The sequence below is a fragment of the Copadichromis virginalis genome, linkage group LG7 (assembly GCF_057382275.1).
Source record: "Copadichromis virginalis isolate Kocher_CV1m ecotype Utaka linkage group LG7, C_Virginalis_male_GT1.1, whole genome shotgun sequence".
NCBI classification, from domain to species: Eukaryota; Metazoa; Chordata; class Actinopteri; order Cichliformes; family Cichlidae; genus Copadichromis; species Copadichromis virginalis.
The window spans coordinates 70665537-70686883 of NC_140624.1; the positions used below are offsets into that span (position 1 = coordinate 70665537).

At 51.4% G+C, this 21347-nt stretch overlaps 1 protein-coding gene across 1 annotated transcript; it reads right to left on the reverse strand.

The window, feature by feature from the left end:
- Positions 1-308: 308 nt before the first annotated feature.
- Positions 309-18835, reverse strand: zfc3h1 (zinc finger C3H1-type containing). Its single transcript, XM_085465064.1, has 36 exons — positions 18163-18835; positions 16907-17293; positions 16666-16755; positions 15758-15897; positions 15250-15658; positions 14922-15133; positions 14724-14847; positions 14556-14647; positions 14279-14470; positions 14045-14203; positions 13814-13951; positions 13585-13703; positions 13369-13509; positions 13114-13288; positions 12810-12938; positions 11760-12380; positions 11571-11680; positions 11361-11492; positions 5243-5364; positions 5062-5163; positions 4852-4983; positions 4597-4774; positions 4337-4523; positions 4015-4203; positions 3606-3843; positions 3411-3516; positions 2881-3079; positions 2710-2804; positions 2523-2633; positions 2332-2436; positions 2092-2257; positions 1843-1943; positions 1565-1666; positions 1437-1476; positions 1282-1344; positions 309-918 (listed from the first exon to the last, which is right to left on the reverse strand). Exons 1-36 carry the CDS (start codon positions 18686-18688, stop codon positions 793-795), a joined length of 6258 nt encoding a protein of 2085 aa, XP_085321190.1. The 5' UTR covers positions 18689-18835; the 3' UTR covers positions 309-792.
- Positions 18836-21347: the final 2512 nt, after the last annotated feature.

A 21347-nucleotide genomic window follows, 5' to 3' on the forward strand; every position in this document is an offset into this window, starting at 1 on the left:
TGGGGAAATCGACGGCGCATTTGGAGTATGCGTTTGAAGCACACTTTGAATTGGGACAGCCGTCGTCGCGTGGCGGTGACGTAACCGCACTTAAAATGCGTACTTCAAGCGTGCGGTCTCTTAATTGGGACACAGCCAGAGAATCACGTCAAATACGACTGATGTGAATGTGTCACTTCCTGGTTGTGACAGGAAGCCGCTGCTGGAGGAAGTGACACGGAGGCAGTGAAGAGGCACACACCCTCTTATTTTAGAAAATAATTTAATAACAGGTGAATGTAAAAAACATCAGTGGCAGGACGCGCATCTCCTCTGCTGCTAATACTCTTTAATCAGCTGATTGACAAAACAAAAGCACATTGCACATGAGTCTCAGAGGGGCGTGGCCAACAGCGGCGGTGGTCGGTCCAGTCTCTGCATCCGCTCCCTTTCTCGCCGCGTCGCCTCAGTAACACTCAGTTTGTTTAACTAAAGAGTCCACAGACAGGCGACGGCGGCGTCCTCTTGACACACACACACAGGCGCCAAACACACCCTCAGCACCCCCCTCCCCCCGCCGGGTAAATGAGATATAAAAGGGAGGGAAATGACTCCAACTGAAAAGTGAGGAACTAAAGAAAGGTGATGAAGAGTGAGGGCGGCACTCAGCTCTCGATACTTACACTCACACCGACGCGCTCCCGGAGGGGGCGTGGCTTCAGCGGCCGGGGAGGGGGACGTCTGGCTTACCTCGTCTGCTCTCACTCAGTCACCTACAGCCTCTCATTATTGATCTATTATTGATCAGTCTGATCAGCCGTCCTCGCCGAGCGATGGGCCGACGCCCCCGCTCACGCTCACCCCCGCCCGCTGACAGCAGTCCCACAGCCGCCGAAGGCGCTCCGAGGCCCCGCCGTCCGCTGCCTCCAGCAGCAGACGCTACAAGGGTGTGGGGGGGACAAAGGGAGGGATAAACAAAGGTTGGGGGGGGGGGTGGGGGGGGCATGCGGGAGGGGGACGGGGACGGAGGGCAGGTGAACATGCTGTATACAGGTGAGTCAAACTGTTTATAGTCACATGGTCATATAATACGAGGCAGTACAAGCCAATCAGCATGGGCCGACGCCCTATCTGAACAGCTGATCTCAGATCTACTACAGGGCCACACACTCTGACCAATCAGATTCCAGCATTTCTTTTCCCAGTCCAAGTTTTTAGGACCCCCCCCCTTCAGATCTGAGAGCAGCTGTCCAATCACAGCTTGTCTAATGTGATGTCATTATCTGTGTGTGTGTATATTACATGTTTCCACAGGGCTGCGCTCAGTGGGAGGTTCTGCAGGGCCTGCTGGAACATGTGACGCACCTGAAACACAACAAGGGGGCGGAGACAAACACCACTGAGTGCTCAGCTAGACTCCACCCTCTTTTCTTGATTTGATTCAGTCTCAGACTCACCTCAGCTCGCTCCTTTAGCTCCTCCTCCACAGCAATTGCTCTATGAACATACGCACACACACACACACACAATCAGGACGCAGTAATCATTGATCACTGATCTGGCGGGACTGTCGACACGCACTCACATTTTCCAGCTGCTCAGACACTTGGGGGTGTTACCGCTCAGCATCCGGGCCTGGAACTTCAGGTGCTCCACGTTCCCATCCAGCCACTCCTGGTGCAGCAACCTGAGCAGACACACAGCAGTGACATCGCTGATGTGGGCAGAGCTAAACTGTCCCTGCGGTCGGATGATTTAAATCCAACGACAAACAGGAAGTAGATGTATTTTCCATCTCATTACTGGAGTCAAATCACTGACAAGTGGCATTAAGCTCCACCCAGTCCTCCTCCAAGTGTGTACCTGAGGCCCAGCTCAGTGTTATTGGGCATAGTGTAGCACAGTCTCTCCAGAACCAGTGCATGCTGGGATGGCGGCAGGCAGCTCAGGTAAAGCGCGACCACCTGCAGAGGGAGACATGACATCAGCAGACTACAACTACAGACCTGCCGCTGAGCAAGGCAGCGAGCGCTCACATCTGTGTGACGACGGCACGGAGTCGTGACATCACGCAGGTGAAGATGGCGTGTGGCAGCAGACTCGACCTCTGACCTTGTTGTGGAAGCGGTAGCAGCTCCAGAACTCTGCGGCGTTGAAGGGGAGCTCGAGTCTTGAGGGGGTGGTGCTGAGGCAGCGCTGGACCAGGTCTGAGAACGTCCTGGACTGTGAGGCGGCGGTGGCGGCGCGGGCCTGCGGGCTGCAGCTGAACGTCAGGTAACTGCAGAGAGAGGGAAACTGTGAGCAGCGGGCGCGTGCGGTCGAGGAGGAAGTACCTGTGGCAGGTGAACTCACTCCATCCACAGCCTGTGAAGTTCCTCCAGCTGGGTGACCGCCCCCAGTGCGCGCTCAAACGCCTCTGCCGCGTCCTCCACCGAGCCGTGCAGCCACTGCCACCGACTACAACGACAGTGAGCACGTTAACCCTACTGCGCCCGCTTTCATCATCACCGCAGGACGCCATTTATGAAACCTTAAACACCAACCAGTGAATGAGGTGGAGGAAGCTCATCTGCTGGCTCAGCCGCTCCTGCAGCTCCTTCTTGATGACGGGACCTCCCAGCAGCTCGGAGGAAGAGGAGAAGCCCAGGATGTGCCTGAGGGAGGAAGAACAGAGCGCCATCAGCTGTCCGTGCGGACTACAGCTGGGAAGACGGAGGCGTCGGGACGTACCGCAGCACATCTACGGGCGTCCTCGGACTCTGCTCGTCCTCGCAAAGCGACAGCACGAAGCCTCTGAACAGCGGCGTGATGGCGCCCGCCTCCTCCTGTGGACACAGAGACTGTTCTTAGCGTCGAGAGGCGGAGCTTAAACTTTATTCACAGACTCACGGTCGAGCTCACCTGAGCCATGAGGAACTTGCAGCAGTGGTAGAAGACCTCGGCGTTGTGGGGGCATTCGGCCAGAGCGTGGAGCCACATGCTGACCGCCCGGTCGCCGCTCCCGCCGTGCAGGTGGAGGTCGGCCACAGCGTCTCGCAGAACGCACGACTCGGGACAGAACTCGAGCAGCGACTCGCACAGCGCGACGCCCTCGCTGTACCTGCGCACACACACAGCGAGGCGCTTCATAGACCACGATGTCACCGAGCACAAACAGATTTGACCTTTGACTTCACAGCTGTTCACAAACCTGACACGATGACATCACACGAGAGAACAAACATGGCGCACTCCGCACTGACCTCACAGGTGACCTCGCGTCACCACACCTGCTCCACTGGTCAGGTACGGTGCGGCTCACTAACCGTGTGGCGAGCGTGACGAGGTCAACCGACCAATCACAGAGTCAGAGCGGTCTGAGGTGGGCGGGGCTCTGATTACTCGAATGTTCATCCCGCTTCCTCACAGTGTGATGTCAGCAGCGAGCTCACCTTTGTAGCAACTTGTAGAGGAAGATGAGGTTGGTGTGCAGAGGAAGGCAGGCCAGCGTCCTCTCGCTGTCTGATGCGTGGTCGTCGCTGCACTGACGGACGCCATCTGAGAGGAAACAGTCACACAGGAAGTGGAAACCAGTTAAGCTTAGGGAGACAAGAACCTCGCGTGTCTGCTGGGTCGCAATGCCATACCTTGGAAGAGAGCGATGAGGATGTCGGCAGGCGTGCTGATGTCCTGCGGCGTCCTCCATGGCAGCAGGAACGGCTCCCTGCTGACTACACGGGACGGGCCGGACTCCGCGGGGTCATACAGGCACGCCGGCAGTCGGTCGAACTCCGTCAGGTGGATGTAGGAGAGCCAGAGCAGCGCCCGGTCGGCGGCCATCAGGTGGTCGGCGATGCTCCGGTCCTGAGGTGACTTCAGAGCGTTCTGAGAGGAGAAATCCAGACAGCAGATGTCACGTCACATTAGTCCCGCCCTCTGGAATACAGGTGACAGCCAGTCATGTGGCCCCCAACATGGCTGCACACTGACGTAAACAGCTGTGACGTTACGTTTGTGGTGCACAGCGTGAGGCAGGTGCCCGAGGTCGCGGCTCACCTGCAGGACGGCGAGCGCGCTCTCCAGCCGGCCCGTGAACAGGCTCAGCTGGACTCTGTAGAGCAGCGCCTCCATCAGCTCGAAGGACAGCATCTCTGTGACTCCAGACGACGCCTCGGCGAGGAGGAACTGCAGCAGACGCTCGCACACGTAGTCTTTCCCTTCAAATGAGCTCTCCAGGTTCAGGTACTGAGCAGCAGAGGTCAGAGGTCATTATGACATTTACCTGATAAACAACGCTAAAACCACCAACGCGCCACTGTTAGCCCGCTGAGCTGTGCGGTGAGCTAGCGGCTCCTGCGAGCAAACCACGCTCACTTACGTTCCACCACACTCTGTAGTCAGGGGCGTGCTCCACCGCCATCTCGCACATCTCCTGCACCTCCTCCCGGCTGCCCCGCCTGGAGAACAAGGACAGGTAATGGCTCCACACCTCGGGATTATCGCAGTTGCTCTCCAAAGCGCGTGACAGCGTGTTCAGGGCGGCTTCCAAACACTCTGCCGCAGAGCTGCAGGGGACAGATTCAAGGTTAAAGGGGGTGGAGCTCCGCAGCACAGACCTTGAGGTAGGCGGGGACTTACGTCTCGCTCTGACTGAGGTATTTGAAGGCGAGCTTGATCCACAGCTGAGTGTCTCGGGGGCTCTCCAGGACGCTGGCCTCCAGGTTGGCGATGTCGTCCGTCTCACTGATGAAGTAGCGTTTGTCCTCCGAGGTGACGCACGCGTCCAGAGCAGAGAGGCCGGCGTGAGCGCCGCTGTCTGCACGCACACAGACACACGTGAGCTCACTCAGACCTGCCACGGAGGAAACGACGAAATCCTCCCCGTTCACTAACCTCTGCCAGGTGTCACGTGACCGGCCGCCATCCCCTCGTCGCCGCTGCCGTCGTCCTCGGGACTGAGGTCACTTTGCGTCGATGGCTTCGGCCTCCACCTCCTCGCATCCTTGTAGGTGGTGTAGGGCGGGACTGAAGATGGAGGGGACAGGTGAGAAGCACGGAAGCGGCTGGAGCAGTGGGCGTAACGTTACGGGAATGCTGACCTACCGTGGCGCTTGCTTTCGTTGACTTTGCTGACGAGGAGGACGGCCTTCTGGTCGACGCCCATGCGGTCCTTGTTAGAGCCGAACAGCCTCTTCATGTACTTCTCTGCAAACAAACACAAACACCTGAGCTTCCACGTGACACACCTGCCGACCACCAGACCGAGGCTTCGCACCCACCGCACCTGTGGCGGCGCACACGTCCTCGTCCGAGCTGCCGTCGGAGCAGCCGATCAGCGACAGGTCGTAGGACAGGATGTCCTGGAAGAGCTGGTTCCCGCTCAGAGTGCAGTTCCTCATGTGCTGCCTGCGGCGCAGAGGGACAAACATTAAACAGGAAGAGCTACAGACTCAGGCGGGTAACATTATCGTCACGGTAACAGGGCGACACATCACGCAAACGTGCCGCTGCGTTGTTTTACTTTGTGGTGTGACGTCCACCAGCGATCAGCGGGGTGTGTGCACACTCAGCGGTCAGGCTCAGGAATATAACCCGCACGTGCCCGCACGTGAGGTTTCACAAAGACATGCAGTGATTCTAGTTGCTCCGTGTTGCTGGTTAACCAGCTTTTATCCGACTGTTCAAACTTTAAACTGTTCTTCTCTCTCTGCTGATGCCGGCTATATCTTTTGGTGCTCATAACTTTCACACTAGGGCTGGGCCATATTATACCGTTCACGGTAATACCGGTATAATGTTAGGCAACGATAGGAAAATGAAATATCGCGATAGAATGGGAGTAAAACGCGCGTGCGCAGTGCCTTTGTTTTCATACGCACATGGCCGATTGTTGAGTGAAACAGATGAACCAGAACTGGTTTGTAAAAACTAACCCAACTTCAGTGATGTGGAACTGGTTTGGTGTTTGTCCGTCAGATACACGACAAAGCACATTTTTTTGCAGAACATGCAAGCGGCCGTCGTTATTGTCATATTTGTCTGACTAAGATGTTCTTAAATCTGGGAGTAATCTGGGTCCTAAACTCCGTATTCTTCAGGTCAAACAACACTGCAGCATCACAGAGTTAAAAACTGTCTAAATTCTTTCATCTTTAATAAAACGTTCAGCATTGCTGCTTTACCAGGTGTAACTATAAAGTTTAACTTCCAGGCGTCCATGAAAACAAAATTTATTACATTTAACGGAGTTAGAAGTTAGCAGGAAGCTAGCGGAAGTTAGCTCGCTAGTTTCGCTAGTTAGCTAAGCATGATATAGCATGTTCTGACAGAGAGATTTCTGAAAAAATTCAAACGTACAGCTCTGCTATCACTTCCAACATAAATGAAGACAGGAAACTAAACAGCAGTGACGTTTGTAGGGTTACTGAAGTTGGGCTAGCTGGTATATAATGATGTGCTACGTGATCGCTAGCGACACAGCTATGTTAGCATAACATAAACAGTGAAGGAGGACGAACACTAACACTTTTCCACTTATAAAAGTTAACGTGAAGGTTCCTGATGGTTAGAGACAAATGCAATCGCATGGCAGGATGCTGTAAACGGACCAAACTTCAGTCAGGAGAACAACTGAGATAATCCATCCACAATACGAGGTTAGTCATTAATATACTGCAACAACATGGGAATAGAGCAGCTGCCAGAGGATTCAACATTAATGAATCAATGGTACAGAAGTGGAGGAAGCAAGAAGAATGAGTTTAATAAAGTTTGATTTATCTGACTGCTTTGTTTCGCTTAATGTGCCTTACAGTGGGGCAAAAAAGTATTTAGTCAGCCACCGATTGTGCAAGTTCCCCCACTTAAAATGATGACAGAGGTCAGTAATTTGCACCAGAGGTACACTTCAACTGTGAGAGACAGAATGTGAAAAGAAAAATCCATGAATTCACATGGTAGGATTTGTAAAGAATTTATTCGTAAATCAGGGTGGAAAATAAGTATTTGGTCACCTCAAACAAGGAAAATCTCTGGCTCTCACAGACCTGTAACGTCTTCTGTAAGAAGCTTTTCTGTCCCCCACTCGTTACCTGTATGAATGGCACCTGTTTGAACTCATCATCTGTATAAAAGACACCTGTCCACAGCCTCAAACAGTCAGACTCCAAACTCCGCCATGGCCAAGACCAAAGAGCTTTCGAAGGACACCAGGAAAAGTATTGTAGACCTGCACCAGACTGGGAAGAGTGAATCTACAATAGGCAAGCAGCTTGGTGTGAAAAAATCAACTGTGGGAGCAATCATCAGAAAATGGAAGACATACAAGACCACTGATAATCTCCCTCGATCTGGGGCTCCACGCAAGATCTCATCCCGTGGGGTCAAAATGATCATGAGAACGGTGAGCAAAGATCCCAGAACCACACGGGGGGACCTGGTGAATGACCTGCAGAGAGCTGGGACCAAAGTAACAAAGGTCACCATCAGTAACACACTACAACGGCAGGGAATCAAATCCCGCAGTGCCAGACGTGTTCCGCTGCTGAAGCCAGTGCATGTCCAGGCCCGTCTGAAGTTTGCCAGAGAGCACATGGATGATACAGCAGAGGATTGGGAGAATGTCATGTGGTCAGATGAAACCAAAGTAGAACTTTTTGGTATAAACTCAACTCGTCGTGTTTGGAGGAAGAAGAATACTGAGTTGCATCCCAAGAACACCATACCTACTGTGAAGCATGGGGGTGGAAACATCATGCTATGGGGCTGTTTTTCTGCCAAGGGGACAGGACGACTGATCCGTGTTAAGGACAGAATGAATGGGGCCATGTATCGTGAGATTTTGAGCCAAAACCTCCTTCCATCAGTGAGAACTTTGAAGATGAAACGAGGCTGGGTCTTCCAACATGACAATGATCCAAAACACACCGCCCGGGCAACAAAGGAGTGGCTCCGTAAGAAGCATTTGAAAGTCCTGGAGTGGCCTAGCCAGTCTCCAGACCTCAACCCCATAGAAAATCTGTGGCGGGAGTTGAAAGTCCGTGTTGCTCGGCAACAGCCCCAAAACATCACTGCTCTCGAGAAGATCTGCATGGAGGAATGGGCCAAAATACCAGCTACTGTGTGTGCAAACCTGGTAAAGACCTATAGTAAACGTTTGACCTCTGTTATTGCCAACAAAGGTTATGTTACAAAGTATTGAGTTGTATTTTTGTTATTGACCAAATACTTATTTTCCACCCTGATTTACGAATAAATTCTTTACAAATCCTACCATGTGGATTCATGGATTTTTTTTTCACATTCTGTCTCTCACAGTTGAAGTGTACCTCTGGTGCAAATTACTGACCTCTGTCATCATTTTAGGTGGGGGAACTTGCACAATCGGTGGCTGACTAAATACTTTTTTGCCCCACTGTATAATCCCGTGCACCTTATGGTCCGAAAAATGCGTACTGCACACTGCAGTTTAATGTTGCAAAGCACCTCTTTTTAACTTCAGTGGATATTATACATGGTTATGCTCAGGATATGTCAGCCCATTTCTACTGGAAATGCCTTTTGGTTAAACTTTCAGCAAGGAATTTGCATTTGCACTGATAAATTTTTATAAAGCTTTAATGTACATAAAAACCAGCTTCTTGTTTAAGTGAAAATAAATGGAAGGTTGTCTTTTTGCACTAGTAATGTTGTGGAGTTGTATTTTGTCTCGCATCAATTATATCGTCAGTTATATCGTTATCGCAAATTTTCAAATATATATCGTGATAAATATTTTTGGCCATATCGCCCTGATCTATTTCACACTTTTTAAAATATTAAGATTTCTATGCCGTTCTTTGGCCCATTAAAATGAATGAACAAGCGTAGAGCTGGGCGATAGAACGATGACGATATGTATTGCGAAATAACTTTTTCTCGATAGAAAAATTAAACTATTGCGATAGACCTCGCCGCTCTTGTCCTCTTAAAAAAAAAAAAAAAAGAAGGACAGCCAATCCAAATGAAGTAGCGCAGAGCCGAACCAATCACAGCCGCAGTGTCACGTCACGTGACTTGTTACGTACAGCACAAGTGCCAAGCCGCACATGTGTATTTGTTTTGGGAAGCAGCCAGCCGCCGTGCCGCCGGGTAATGGAGGAAATGAGTGTGCCGACTAGAAAAATCAACCGAGAGCGTGACCGAAGGTTACCGAAGAGAAAACAGATGATGGTTCCAACGCCGGAGAGATTGTCGAACGGAAGAGCCACAGAAGCTCCGTAGTGTGAAGGTATTTCTGCTATTTCAAGTCTGACAAAAACAAAGCAGCCACTGTAAATGTGCCGAAAGCAAGTCTGGAAATACGATAAAGCGGTGCAGCTCAGTCTCTGACTGGAAGCGCTGATTCATCATTCGGCTTTTGTCAGACTGAAGTAACTGTTAAAACTGTTTGAAAAGCTCAGCTATACAACAAGGACAGATTGAGAATTTCCTTTTAGTTCTCAGTTTATTTGATATTGACAAAAGTTAGTTTTGTCTGTTCTTCTGTAAAACAAACTAAGATTTATTTTTAGAATTAATATTTTGTTTCTAAGTGGAATTGACAGTTTAGTCTGTTTCGTTTGTTCTATTTTGAAACTTAAACGCTTTAGCGGCTGCCTTTTGTGTAGTTTGCAATATTTGCCTTTATTTATCTGAAAAAGTCTCATGTTCCTTAAGTACATCTACCCTGTTGAACTTATTATGGGAAATAAATATTTAAATAAAAACAAGCTGCTGATTATTTCACATTTTACTTGTGAGCAACGGCACATTTAAATCTTACAAATATAGTTATTTGGCTGATATCGTGATAGATATCGTTATCGCCTGAAATGAAAAACACATATCGTGATATGAAAAAAACCGCCCAGCTCTAAACAAGCTCAGTGCGATGAGCAGCGGTTCTCAGAGCAGGAGGCCCGGGTTTGAATCTCGCCCGTGGAAACATGTTTCACGAGACAGCTCAGGGAATCGTCTTGTATTTCTGATAATTCATTACAATTCTGCAATTTTTATGATTTCAGCAGCTTTTCTAATGTGTACTTCAGCTTCTTCAGCTTTTCAGCAGATTCCACTACACGGCATTCACACCGCACTTTCGCAGGAAATGCAACTTTTTCTAGTTTATGTCTGTGAGCACAAAGCTGACACTGGGAGACTTTGTGTCAAAGTAACTGAGGATAAAAACATGAAGCAGACTTTCCTCACTGCAAAAACTCAAAATCTTACCAAGTATATTTGTCTTATTTCTAGTCAAAATTATCTCATTACACTTAAAATAAGACACAATCAGCTACAGGGCAACATTTCAGTAAGCTAAAGGAACTTGTTTCAAGACAGTGAATCTTGAAACTAGAGAAAAACTAGAGATTTTTCACTTGTTCCACTGGCAGATTTTTTCACTTATTTTAAGCTAAAATATCTTGTATTAAGTGAAAAAATCTGCCAGTGGAACAAGTGAAAAATCTCTAGTTTTTCTCTAGTTTCAAGATTCACTGTCTTGAAACAAGTTCCTTTAGCTTACTGAAATGTTGCCCTGTAGCTGATTGTGTCTTATTTTAAGTGTAATGAGATAATTTTGACTAGAAATAAGACAAATATACTTGGTAAGAGTTTGAGTTTTTGCAGGCCTGCCTTTTTATAGCAGATAACCTTAAACATATTCTGCAGTCGATCAAACACTGAAGAAAACCATAAATCAACATGTGAACGTTACCTGAGGTTTGATTACAGAAGCTGAGCGATCGTTTAGGTTTAAATTTCTTCAGTTTGAACAGCAGAGATGAGGCTTTGATGTCAAAGTAAAACAGCGAAAGTCATGACGAAGTTCATCAAACGTGAAGCTCAGTTTGATCTGCTTTTGCTGCTGGTTCAGTGAACTTGGGTTAGAATAATGATAATGATGATAATAATAATAATAATAATAATAATAATAATAATAATAATGGATTGCATTTTATAGCGCTTTTCGGGACCCCTCAAAGCGCTTTACAACACCACTATTCATTCACTCTCGCATTCACACTGGTGGAGGCAGCTACAGTTGTAGCCACAGCTGCCCTGGGCAGACTGACAGAGGCGAGGCTGCCATATCGCGCCATCGGCCCCTCTGGCGGTTAGAGTGATGCAACCTGCAGCTTCAGGATCTGTGAGCTTTTGGCCTTCAGCCCGACGGCGTGTCTGTGGACGTGCCGTCAGGTGAAAGATCCACGCTCTGTTTTTACATCCTCGTAGCTGCTCTCACTTACTGCTTTAGCTGTTTGTTGAAATATTTCCTGAGCTTTAACCGGAGATACATTTAAATGCAAAAATCGATTCAGGATTTAATGAATTGATATCACGTTATTCAAATAGTTTGTTTTGTTGTTTTACACCCCGCTCACCATCTGCAGCCGTCGTCGTTGCACGTTCCCGTGAGGTCGAAGCGGCAGAAGCACTTCTTTGCTTCGATGGCGTTGCTGTACGTCACCGAGCTCAGAGACAGCTTCTCCTTGGTCCTGTAGTACGGGCTGAACCTGAGCGGGAGGACACAGCTGTGAGCCGACCGCACAGACCACATACGAGCTCTGCTGCTGTCGGTACGACGGAGCTACCTGTAGGACCTGAAGGCCAGCAGAGGGCTGTGGTACGGTCCGAAGGGAAGCGGCCTAAGCTCCAAGCCGCCCGACGAACTCACCGCTGTCTCCACCTCAGCCGGAAACACCTGGATGACCGGACACACAGAGCGTTAGCGTGAAATTCCCCCGAGACCTTCAGCTGCCCCTCTGACAGTCTCCGCTCACCTGTGCGGCGAGGGCGGGGTCCACGTCCTCCCCCAGCACCTGCAGCTCCATCAGCAGCAGATCTCCCAGAGGTGTCTTCTGTCTGTACAGCCGCTGCAGGGCGTCCACGTCCAGCCCCGCGAACATCTCGGCAGGAAGCTCCACGCCTGCCGAGCCACTGGGCAGCGCCTTCACGGGCTTGGCGGCAGTGCCGACGTCTTTGGGCGGAGCCGAGCTCGTGGCGTCCAGGTGGGGTTTGGTGAAGGAGCAGCTGGACTGACGGAAGGAGGAGCGACGGCCGCCTCTGGCCGCAGCAGCGGGTGCAGGTTCTGGTTCGTGATCCTCGGCCTCCGCGGGGTCCTCGCTGTCCAGCGTCAGCTTGTCCTGGGAGAGGTCGTGCAGCGAGGGCTGCGGCGGCGGCTGGACCTGAGGGTCCGGGGGCGTGGCGGATCGCAACGGCGGCTCTACGGGGAGCTCTGGCAGGACGCCTTTGTTTCGCAGCACCTGCGCCTCCTTCAGCTTCTGGATCTTCAGCGCGTACTCAGACTCGAGCTGCTGCAGTCGTTGCTTCTGAGCGATGAGCTCGGCAAAGTGGCGCTCAGAACCGCGGGGCGCTGCGTCACGCCGCGGCAACTTGCTGAGCTGGAAAGGATAACGTTACGCAGGGTAAACACACCTGCACACAGCGGCGCTCCATCAGAGCTTTCTTATAGTTTTATCGGCGGGTGCATGTAACCACCAACGCCTCTGAATCCATGGTTACCGGCGCCGTGAGGAGCTGCGTGAGCGCAAGCGTCCTCTGTAACAGCCCGAGTTCGTTTAGCCAGCGCCTCCCCACTGTGGGTCCCACCCTGATCCTTGCCTCAGCTGTTCATTAGCTGACTGGATGGGTAATTAGCTTTATTAGCTAACCAGCCAGCTAACTACAGCTAACTGCCTCACCTGTAAGTTTCAACAGCAATTCTTCATGCAACTGTTTTTTCAGAATAAAAGCCTCTCTGGCTGAGTGTTTCTCTGCTGAGGAGACAAACACACAACCTGCAGGTTCCACAGAGAAACAGGAAGACTCACCGCGGGCCGGCTGGAGTCCGCTCGCCGTTTGGGCGCCCTGCCGGCGGCCAGGTGAGCCTGCACCAGCTCCTGCTCCAACCGCACCGCCACCGTCTTCTTCACGGAGACCCGCTGCTCCACCCGGTGGACCTGCAGAGGACGTGGAGGCGGTCAAACGACACCAAACAAAGAGACTTCACAGCAGCCAGGAGGAGTCTGAGCTTCATGTCCTGCATCTGAATGCCGCCGTGCTGACGCCACACTGGGGTCGTGTAGATTTAAGAGAAACACCCAACAGCGAGTTGGGGCGGTAAAGTTGGCGTACCTGCTCGCGCAACTTCCTGAGGAGCGTCTTGTTGGCGCCGACGATCCTCTCCGACGCCTGCAGCTGCTCCCTCAGTTTGGCCACTTTGGCCTCGGCGGCCTTCAGCGACTCGTTCTTCTTCAGCTCCTGCTGCAGCAGGTGTCGCAGCACGGCCTCGTCTCTCTGCAGCAGCTCCCTGAGGGCAGCAGACTCCCACAGTCAAAGCGGCGCCACCGAAAACCTCACACCAGCTCCAGGTGTGTTTTAAGAGCTCACCTGTGTTTGCTGAGCTTCAGCTCGGCCTCGCTCAGCTTCAGCTCCACCGCTGGCTTCAGGGAGGAGTCGATGGAGTCTGCAGTGGCGGGCGAGGCGGAGCCACGAGGGCTCTGTTCCTTCATCATCCTCTGCCTCTCCCTGCTGTGAGCGTGCACACCCACAGAGTTAGTAAAAGTCTTTGTGTGTGTGTGTGTTTGAGAGAGGTCACGTGGGTACCTGGCGATCTCCTCTTTGAGTAGGCGGTACTCGGCCTTCTTGGCGTCAGGCAGAGCCTCTGGCGTTCGGACCGGGTTGTTCTCCTTCTCAGAGGCCGACGCTCCTTTTGGCTTCGCCGCCTGAGAAATAAGAAGTTCAGAGTCGTGACATCATCACGCAACGCCGCAGACACATTCCGGCTGCACAACGATCGTCGTCGTGCCCGGACGGTTCAGGTGAACGCACTCACCTCCACCGTCCTTCGGGCCTCTTTGATCATGAACTCCAGGCCGCCAAACACCGCCTGCGATGAGCTGCAGGCGTCCATGTCCGAGTCGCTGTCGTCAGAGTCGTTGAGAGAAACCACCACCGTCTTATGTCTGGGCAGCTGGACAGACAGGTGAGGGGCAGACAGGTGAGGGGCAGTTTCAGGCTCCATGTTTGTTTCTAAATAAGGAGCGGTGTGCAGCGAGCCTCTTACCACAAGCGGTGCTCTGGCGGCGAGGTGTGCTCTGGCGGCCTTGTTTGGGCGGGGCTGAGGCACCGTGTTCAGACTGACCGTGCTCAGGTTTCCTCTGGGTGGAGGCTGAAGGTCTGCAGGGGGAGGCCCACCTGGAGAAGGAGGAGCACTGGAGCTCTTCTGCAGAGAGAAAATCATCATCATCATCATCATCAGCACAATCTAAACATGACATCATCACGTGACGCCGCGGACCTCCGAGACCACCACCCTCTTGTTGGCCATAGACATCAGGCAGGTCTCCCTGAGGAGCATCTCCTCCTCCTCCTCTTCATCAGCAAATGGAGGTTTTGGGGGGGGCTCCAGCTCATCTGGGGGAGGGGGGAGGGGAGGAGGTGGGGGAGGAATGGCGGAGAGCAGTGGGGGGAGGAAGGGTTGCGAGAATTCCTGAGGGGTGGAAAGAAAAAAAAAAAAACAGACATCAGCGAGCTCCTCGGAAGGTAACCGTGGTGATGAGGAGGAGGGGGCGTACCATTCCGAAAGGAACGGGGTCGGCGCCGTACAGGTGAGGGATGCACGCCGCCTCCTCCACAGACAGCAGGTTGCTGTGCGTTGGCGACGGGACTGAAACGCAGACAAACCAGTTTAAACGGGAAACAGGAAGCGAAAGGTGCGTCAGGTGCACCTCCTGCCCCCTTACCTGGCGAGCCCGTCTCACTGTCCGTGTCCATCGCCACCTCGTCGTAGTTGTCGTACTGGTAGAGGTTCCCCGAGGTGTCCAGGCCCGGCTTGCCTGCAGACTTGCGGTGGTCCCGGTCCCTGGACTGAGCAGACACAGGTGAGTCAGCACAGGTGAGAGTCAGGTGACCACACTGGGCGTGCGCACACGGCACCTTACCTTGCTGCGCGTCCTCTTCCTCCCACCCACCAGTTTCATGAAGCGGTTATATTGTTCGTCCTGGTTGGACAGGTCGCGGATTCGCCGGATCTCGTCCTCCCGCTTGCGGCGCTCCTCCTCCTCCTGCCGTCGCTTCTCCTCCTGCTCCCTCTGCTGCTGCAGCTTCCACGTCCTCACCTGCTGCTTCCTGAACGCCTGCTTTGCCACCGAAACTGTGAGACACGTCACACAGGAACACTCAGAGCCAATCAGAGCTGGCCGCTGTTTTTCCGCTTCACTTCTAAGCGTGCTCACATTTAAGGCGGCACAGCCCGCACATCTGTCTCACCTGGGCTGATCTTCTTGGTGATGTGAGCCTTCCCCGGGGGGCGGGCCCTCTCCAGCGGGCCTTTAGGTCCGGCTTTAGGACACGGCTTGAGTCTGTCTCTGTCCTGAGGTCTGGGCCCGGTCTTGTTTCGCTCGCGGTCCCTGTCCTGAGGTTTGGACCTGGTCCTGGTCCTCTCTGTGGCGGCTGCGGCAGTGGAAGCAGACCTGGTGGTGACCCTCTGCCTGGCGGGTGGGGCGGCCCCGGGGCCTGAGCTCTTCTCCTGAGTGGCTTTAGTGATGCGTTCTTTGCTCCGCCTCATCACCTGCTGCTCCTTCTGCTGCCACTTCTTACTGGCCGACTGCAGAGCGAGGAGACGCAGCTGCAGCTCTGACAGCTCCTCCTCCTCCACCACCACCACCTTCTCCGTGGCCTGACCACACACAGAGGAGACGTAACGTGACACAAACCAAACGCCATCGAAGCGAACGGCTGAATCTTTTCCCTGCGGGTAGCAGCTGCACGGCCTCACCTTGTCTGGAGAGTCCTCGCTGGACGCCGACGACTCGCTGGGACACGGCGGCGGCGGTTTCTCCTGCTCCTCCATGATGCACGGGTCACACGGCCTCTCGTCTGCGGGCTCTCCTCCTTCTGCTCGCTGTTCTCCCTCACCTGGACACACATTGCACAGGAAGTGAAAACACAGCGTCTTCATCAAAGGTCGCCTGCTCCTCACTGCACGGTGCTAATCAAACTCTGGTTTGGGGGCCGTGAGGGGACTCTGCAGGGTGGACCGGCGTGCGTTGTCACAGTTTTCACTGCTGCATGAACCGAAGATCCCGGCAACATGACGACCTTCAGTTCCATCGTTAAAAGGCTCATTTTTTAGATTCGTTCTGGCAGAAAGAGGCGAATACCCTGTCATCCTGTTACAGCTGCGGGGAAGAAGGTGGAACTTCCTGTTTAGTGACCCTTTAAAGGACAAACAGCTGAGCTGAGCCTTGCACTGGGCCTCTCACGGTCCTGACACACACCTGGCACCTGGACCGTCAGGGTTCAGACACTGAGGCCGTACCCAGACTGCAGAAGCGTTTGTCACACTCGGGCCGAGACATCCCCAGCTGACCTCCGGAGCACCATCTGGTGTTAGCTAGCTCGTGAGAACTTGAGCTTTTTCTAAGAGCTCGCGCCGTGTGAGCTTGTAATACCTGAAAAATCTCTCTGCCCCATTAAAGTGACAGAACAGCGAAGTGGACAGATCAGCAGGTCACATGTGCGACATCAGCAGAATCCCACAGCGCCCCCTACTGTTGCAGTAATAAGCAATGTGGCAACCAACCCCGGTCCACCCTACAGTGAAACGTCCTTTCAGAGGATCAATCGGAGAGTCTGCTGCATCGGTACGGTGTACACTCGTGCCGGCGGCCTCAGTCTGCTCACCGCCGCTCTCGCGCGTCCCCTCTTCTGCTTCTTTGGCACCTTTTCCTTCCAATTCTGCTCCGTTATCTGTGATTGGCTGATCCCCTTCACCTGTTGACACACAGAACAGGAAGCTGTAGAAACACTTTACACAGCAAACAGGAAGTGATTGGTCCTCAACATGGTTTAAGTCGCCAAACAGGTAAAAAGGGGCGCGTCTACAGCTGCGATGTGAAAGCAAACATTCGGATAACGAACTCACCATCAGGCTTCGCCCACTTCTTCTGCAGCTCGTCCAGGTCGGCCGGCGTGGGGAGTTTCTGACGAAGCGGTTTGATGTTGAAGGCCTGGAACACTTTCTTCCTCTCCAGCTCCGACACCTCGTCCGCGGCTGCTGCCGGACTCAGAGCCAGGCCCGGTTCAGCTTTGGTGTCCGTTAGAGCGGCGGCTACGCACTCCACCACGTCGTCCCTGACTGGTGACGTCCGTGGCTCCAGGGCCATCGTCTCCTCTTTGCGGATGCACTCGAGTTCGATCTGGATCTGTTTGTATTTGGACAGCAGATCCTCGAAGGACTCGTCACCACTGCTCTCCGGCCTGGGAGCGCCGTGAGCCACCTTCCTGAGCCGGTTCCTCCCGAGAGGTTTCTCTGAGGTCTGCGTTAAAGAACGCTGATCAAGAATTACTGACCAACAGGGATCAATACTCATTTCATTTTTAAAGTCATGATTTAAAAGAAAAAATATTAAAAAATAAAATTTTCAAAAAGACTTAAATCTTTGCTACCAACGAAAAGCTTCATTTTTAAGAATGTGTAAAATTAAAAAACGAACAAATTAAGAAATCCTCACAAAAAAAATGTCCATGTAAAAGAAGCAAATTTCTCCTATCATCGGATTATTGATCGCAGATCAAATGGCAGAAAACTCGCAGCCCTCTGAAAACTAATCAAAGCTTTCTCAATTATGGAACTCATGATGTCAGTTCGTCAGCTGAACCTTTGATTATTGGCTTCACATCCAAACATTACTTATTAACGCACTGTGTGTGTGTATTTGTAGTTTGTAGAAGGCTGACCTCTAAGCTGTTTGTTATACACTGCACCATCTTTCATCTGTAACACTAAAACTCCGCTTGTGGGATCAATAAAGTATTGATCTATTGATTTGGGCTTTTCACAGCTGTCTTCAAGATCTTTTCAATATGATCGATCAATCAATACATGAACGAGGAAATAATCGATCACTGATGTAACCGTGTAGCGGATGAATGAGGACAGCTGATGGGGGAGTCGCAACCACACATACGTCATCACAGCGCCGGTTTCGTTTCCTGCTGTCACGCACGCACCTGGTGGAGTGTGAAACGTGAACCAGTCGAAGCCCAGAACACTCACAGATCAATGGGCTGTTCATTAAACCAATATGTAATCAATGAAACCCTGACCGGCTCCTCGCGGGCTGCCTAATTCAATCACCGTCCCGGGGGAGAGGGCACGTGACACAGCAGAAAGGATACGCTTCCTCGCGGGGGAGCTGTGGCTCTCTCCGGGCAGGTACCGTCCGGGAGGCGGCCTGCTGTTGCCCCCCCGGCCGCCCCGGCTCCAGCCCCCGGGGCCTCCGTTCGGCATGCCGCGGTGCCGGAAGCGTCCCAGTGCGCCGTGGCTCCGCTCCCAGAAGCTGGACCGCGGCCCGGGCTCCCCGTGAGAGCCGAGCCCGGGAGGCTGCTGCTGCGGTGGCGGGGAGGGAGGCCGGTCGGGCCCGCTCGGCCCGCACTGCTGCCGGTGGCCGGGCGGGAATGGGCCGTGAGGGCCGAGGCTGTAGGGCATGAGGTGGCGGAAGTCCGGCGGCGGGTGGCCCAAGTGCGGCGGCGCGCCGTGCGGGTGCTTGTGCGGCTTTCGCGGCCGAGGAGGAGCACCGCCACGGGGCCTGCTCCCATCCCCCCGCCGTGGAGGCGCTCTCTCCTCGGTGTCATCATCGCAGATCTCTCCGTCTTCTAGTTCCCCGTCCTCCGCGGGGGATCGGTTCGGAACGTCTACGTCCATGTTGGGGTGACCGTCTGCAGCTCCCTGCTGGGGCCAAACTCAGCGGCGGGACCAGGAGCTCATTCCGCGGCTCTGAAGCAGCTTCGCGGAGGTTCTCTCCGCTCTGACAGTTAGCTCTCTGTTAGCGCTCTGCTAGCTCCGCTGCTACCAACAATCACCGCGATAAAACCCGAGACTTCGCGAGACCGGAAAAAGCACGTAAAAGCAGAGCTGTGGGTTTTTCTCTTCCTCCCGGGAGGCGGGGACTCCGCATGTTGTTCTTACATTATTTATTGTTTTTATTTTGTTGACAGTTTTTGTTTGAGTATGTTTTGTTTTAATTTAATTTTAATTTATTTTGTTTTTTATTGTTTTTATTTTTTAGTTTCTTGTTTTTTATTTGTTTGTTTTCATTTGTTCTTATTTAATGTCATGTTTATTTTGTTTATAGATTTCGTTTTGTTTCTTTTTTTTTCTTTTTCATTTATTGTTTTAACTGGTAGCAGGCTGCAGTGCTTCCTGTCCGCTCAGGCCTCTGTGTGACATCACTGATGGTTATTCTCGGTTCCCTCAATCAGAATCAGTCTCTGTGTGTTTCTGTTAAAGTGGCCACAGCAAGAAGGCCAGATCTACCACCAGCATATATAATAAAGTGAGAGCAGTGTGTTTTGAAAGGAGAGCTTATATTTATTAATGCGGTGAATGCAGAGGTGAAGCCAGAAGAGGGTGGCGATGAGACACAGTGAGGAGCAGGAGGAAGGTGTAGGAACTGAGCAGAGGAGCAGGAAGGCGAGCAGGAGCAGCAGGTTGAGGAGGACGGAGATCAAGAAGATGAAGGACACAGTGGAGTGGAGCATGAAGTCCTCGTGGGAGGTTCTGTGTGGAGCTGCAGGTGGACACAAGTCAGGAAGATCATTGGAGTCACGTTACTTTAAATCACACAGGTGGCCTCGGTTTCTATTAATCATTTATTATTGATTATTTATTCTGTGAATTAAAATTTCAGTTTTCCATTTTAAGCAGAAGGTGATGCAGCAAACGGTGGATGGTGACTCAGAGTGGTTCTCACAGCTGCTCGATGACCCCAGTTTCCTGAAACGGACATAAGTCACACCTGTAATCGCTCTGTGTCACCTGTCAGTGTGCTGGTGTGGATGTGGACTTTGCAGCTGCAGGTTTTCAGATCCTTTCGAACCTTCCAGAGAGACTATGCTCTTCCTTCTTTGTTCTGACAAAGCTCTGAGAAAGTTTGGTACAGTTTCAGATTTTCAGAGCTTCAGTGGGTGTTAAAAAACATTCACGGTGTTTCCTTTCTGCTCTTGGTGAAGCGTGAGAAAATGCTGATGTGACACGAGGGTAACGTACGAACTCAGGGGGTCAGAGAGCAGTCGGACAGACGAGTGATCCACGTTGTGACTAGAGATGGCACGATACCACTTTTTTATGTCCGATACCGATACCGATATCATAAATTTGGATATCTGCCGATACCGATATGAATCCGATATAGTGTGTTTAATCAACAAAACTGTTTTTTAATATCTTGCTGCATTTTGTATAAGTTCATACTCAAGTTTAAAACAACAACTACACTAAAGCTATTCTGTTATACCTGTATACAAAAAAAAACATTTCATAGTTCAGCAATACTGATCAATCTAATAAACTTAAACCTACACCATCCTCCCTATTCTGGTATTTTAAAGAGTACTTAGCATAAATATTAAGCAACCTAACTAATAGGGTTCCAACTCCCAGCAACAACAAAAATAAATAAATAAAAAATAGGGAACCACCCCTCACGCTCCACCTCATGATGCTTAATCGACGTAATCAACCTTAATTTGATGCAGTGTGAAAAAAATGCACAGAAATCAATTATTTTTCAAGAAATATTAAATAGATTCAACATCTTTCTTCAACAGAGCTGCAGACTGCACAGATGGTACCTTCCCAAAGGAAAAAGTACTATAGCTTACTAGGGTATATTAGACTTAACAGTTACTATATCCAGTAATTGACTTCTATTCATTTTACATCAAATTAAAACTTTGGGTGTCAGATAATTATTTATTAAAAGCTAGACATTTTAAATGAGAATAAGAAAGAAAAGTATGTCTTTGTGCCCCTTTTCCCAGTTAATGCCCTATCGGCCCCCCTGGCTAAACTTTGCTAGATCCGCCCCTGCACAGTTACCAGCGTCAGCTACGTAGAAAAAGATCCTCGAGTAGAAAGTAATAATAAATAAATTCTAACAACAGCTGATCAAGCTTAAACGTGCTGCTGTTGTTCAGCCGCTGGTTTCCTCTTTCTGGTGCAAAGTGGGCCAAAAACAAACAAGAGACAGACTCGCGACAGAAAAGTTTCATGATTGAAGTAGCAGCAGGAGAGGCAGTCGCTTGTTAAGCTTAACGCAGGAATGCTTTACAAACATTCAGAGATGGACTTACACACTTGCTTTACTTCTCTCGGGGATAACTTTGTCGGAGATGAAATGCCGGGTTGCTAGCGAAGCTCCACATGCTATCCAGACCACCGACAGGTCCCGCATGCCACAGCTGCTCTATCACGTGATGCATACTGCTCCGACGTGCTAACGTTCTGAGGTGAGTTACGGCGTGTTGCAAGTTTTGTGAGGTGCTTTCCTGATATTTAATGGATCGGATTACATTTTTTATTT

Bases quoted from the DNA above. Each gene is read 5' to 3' on its own strand.
- zfc3h1 (XM_085465064.1), bottom strand. From the start codon at position 18,688: ATGGACGTAGACGTTCCGAACCGATCCCCCGCGGAGGACGGGGAACTA. The intron at 5,164-5,242 runs GTGCGGTGGGTG...GTTTGTTTGCAG, and splicing joins GGACGTGTGCGCCGCCACAG to AGAAGTACATGAAGAGGCTG. The intron at 1,944-2,091 runs GTCAGAGGTCGA...CTCCCTCTGCAG, and splicing joins GCTACCGCTTCCACAACAAG to GTGGTCGCGCTTTACCTGAG.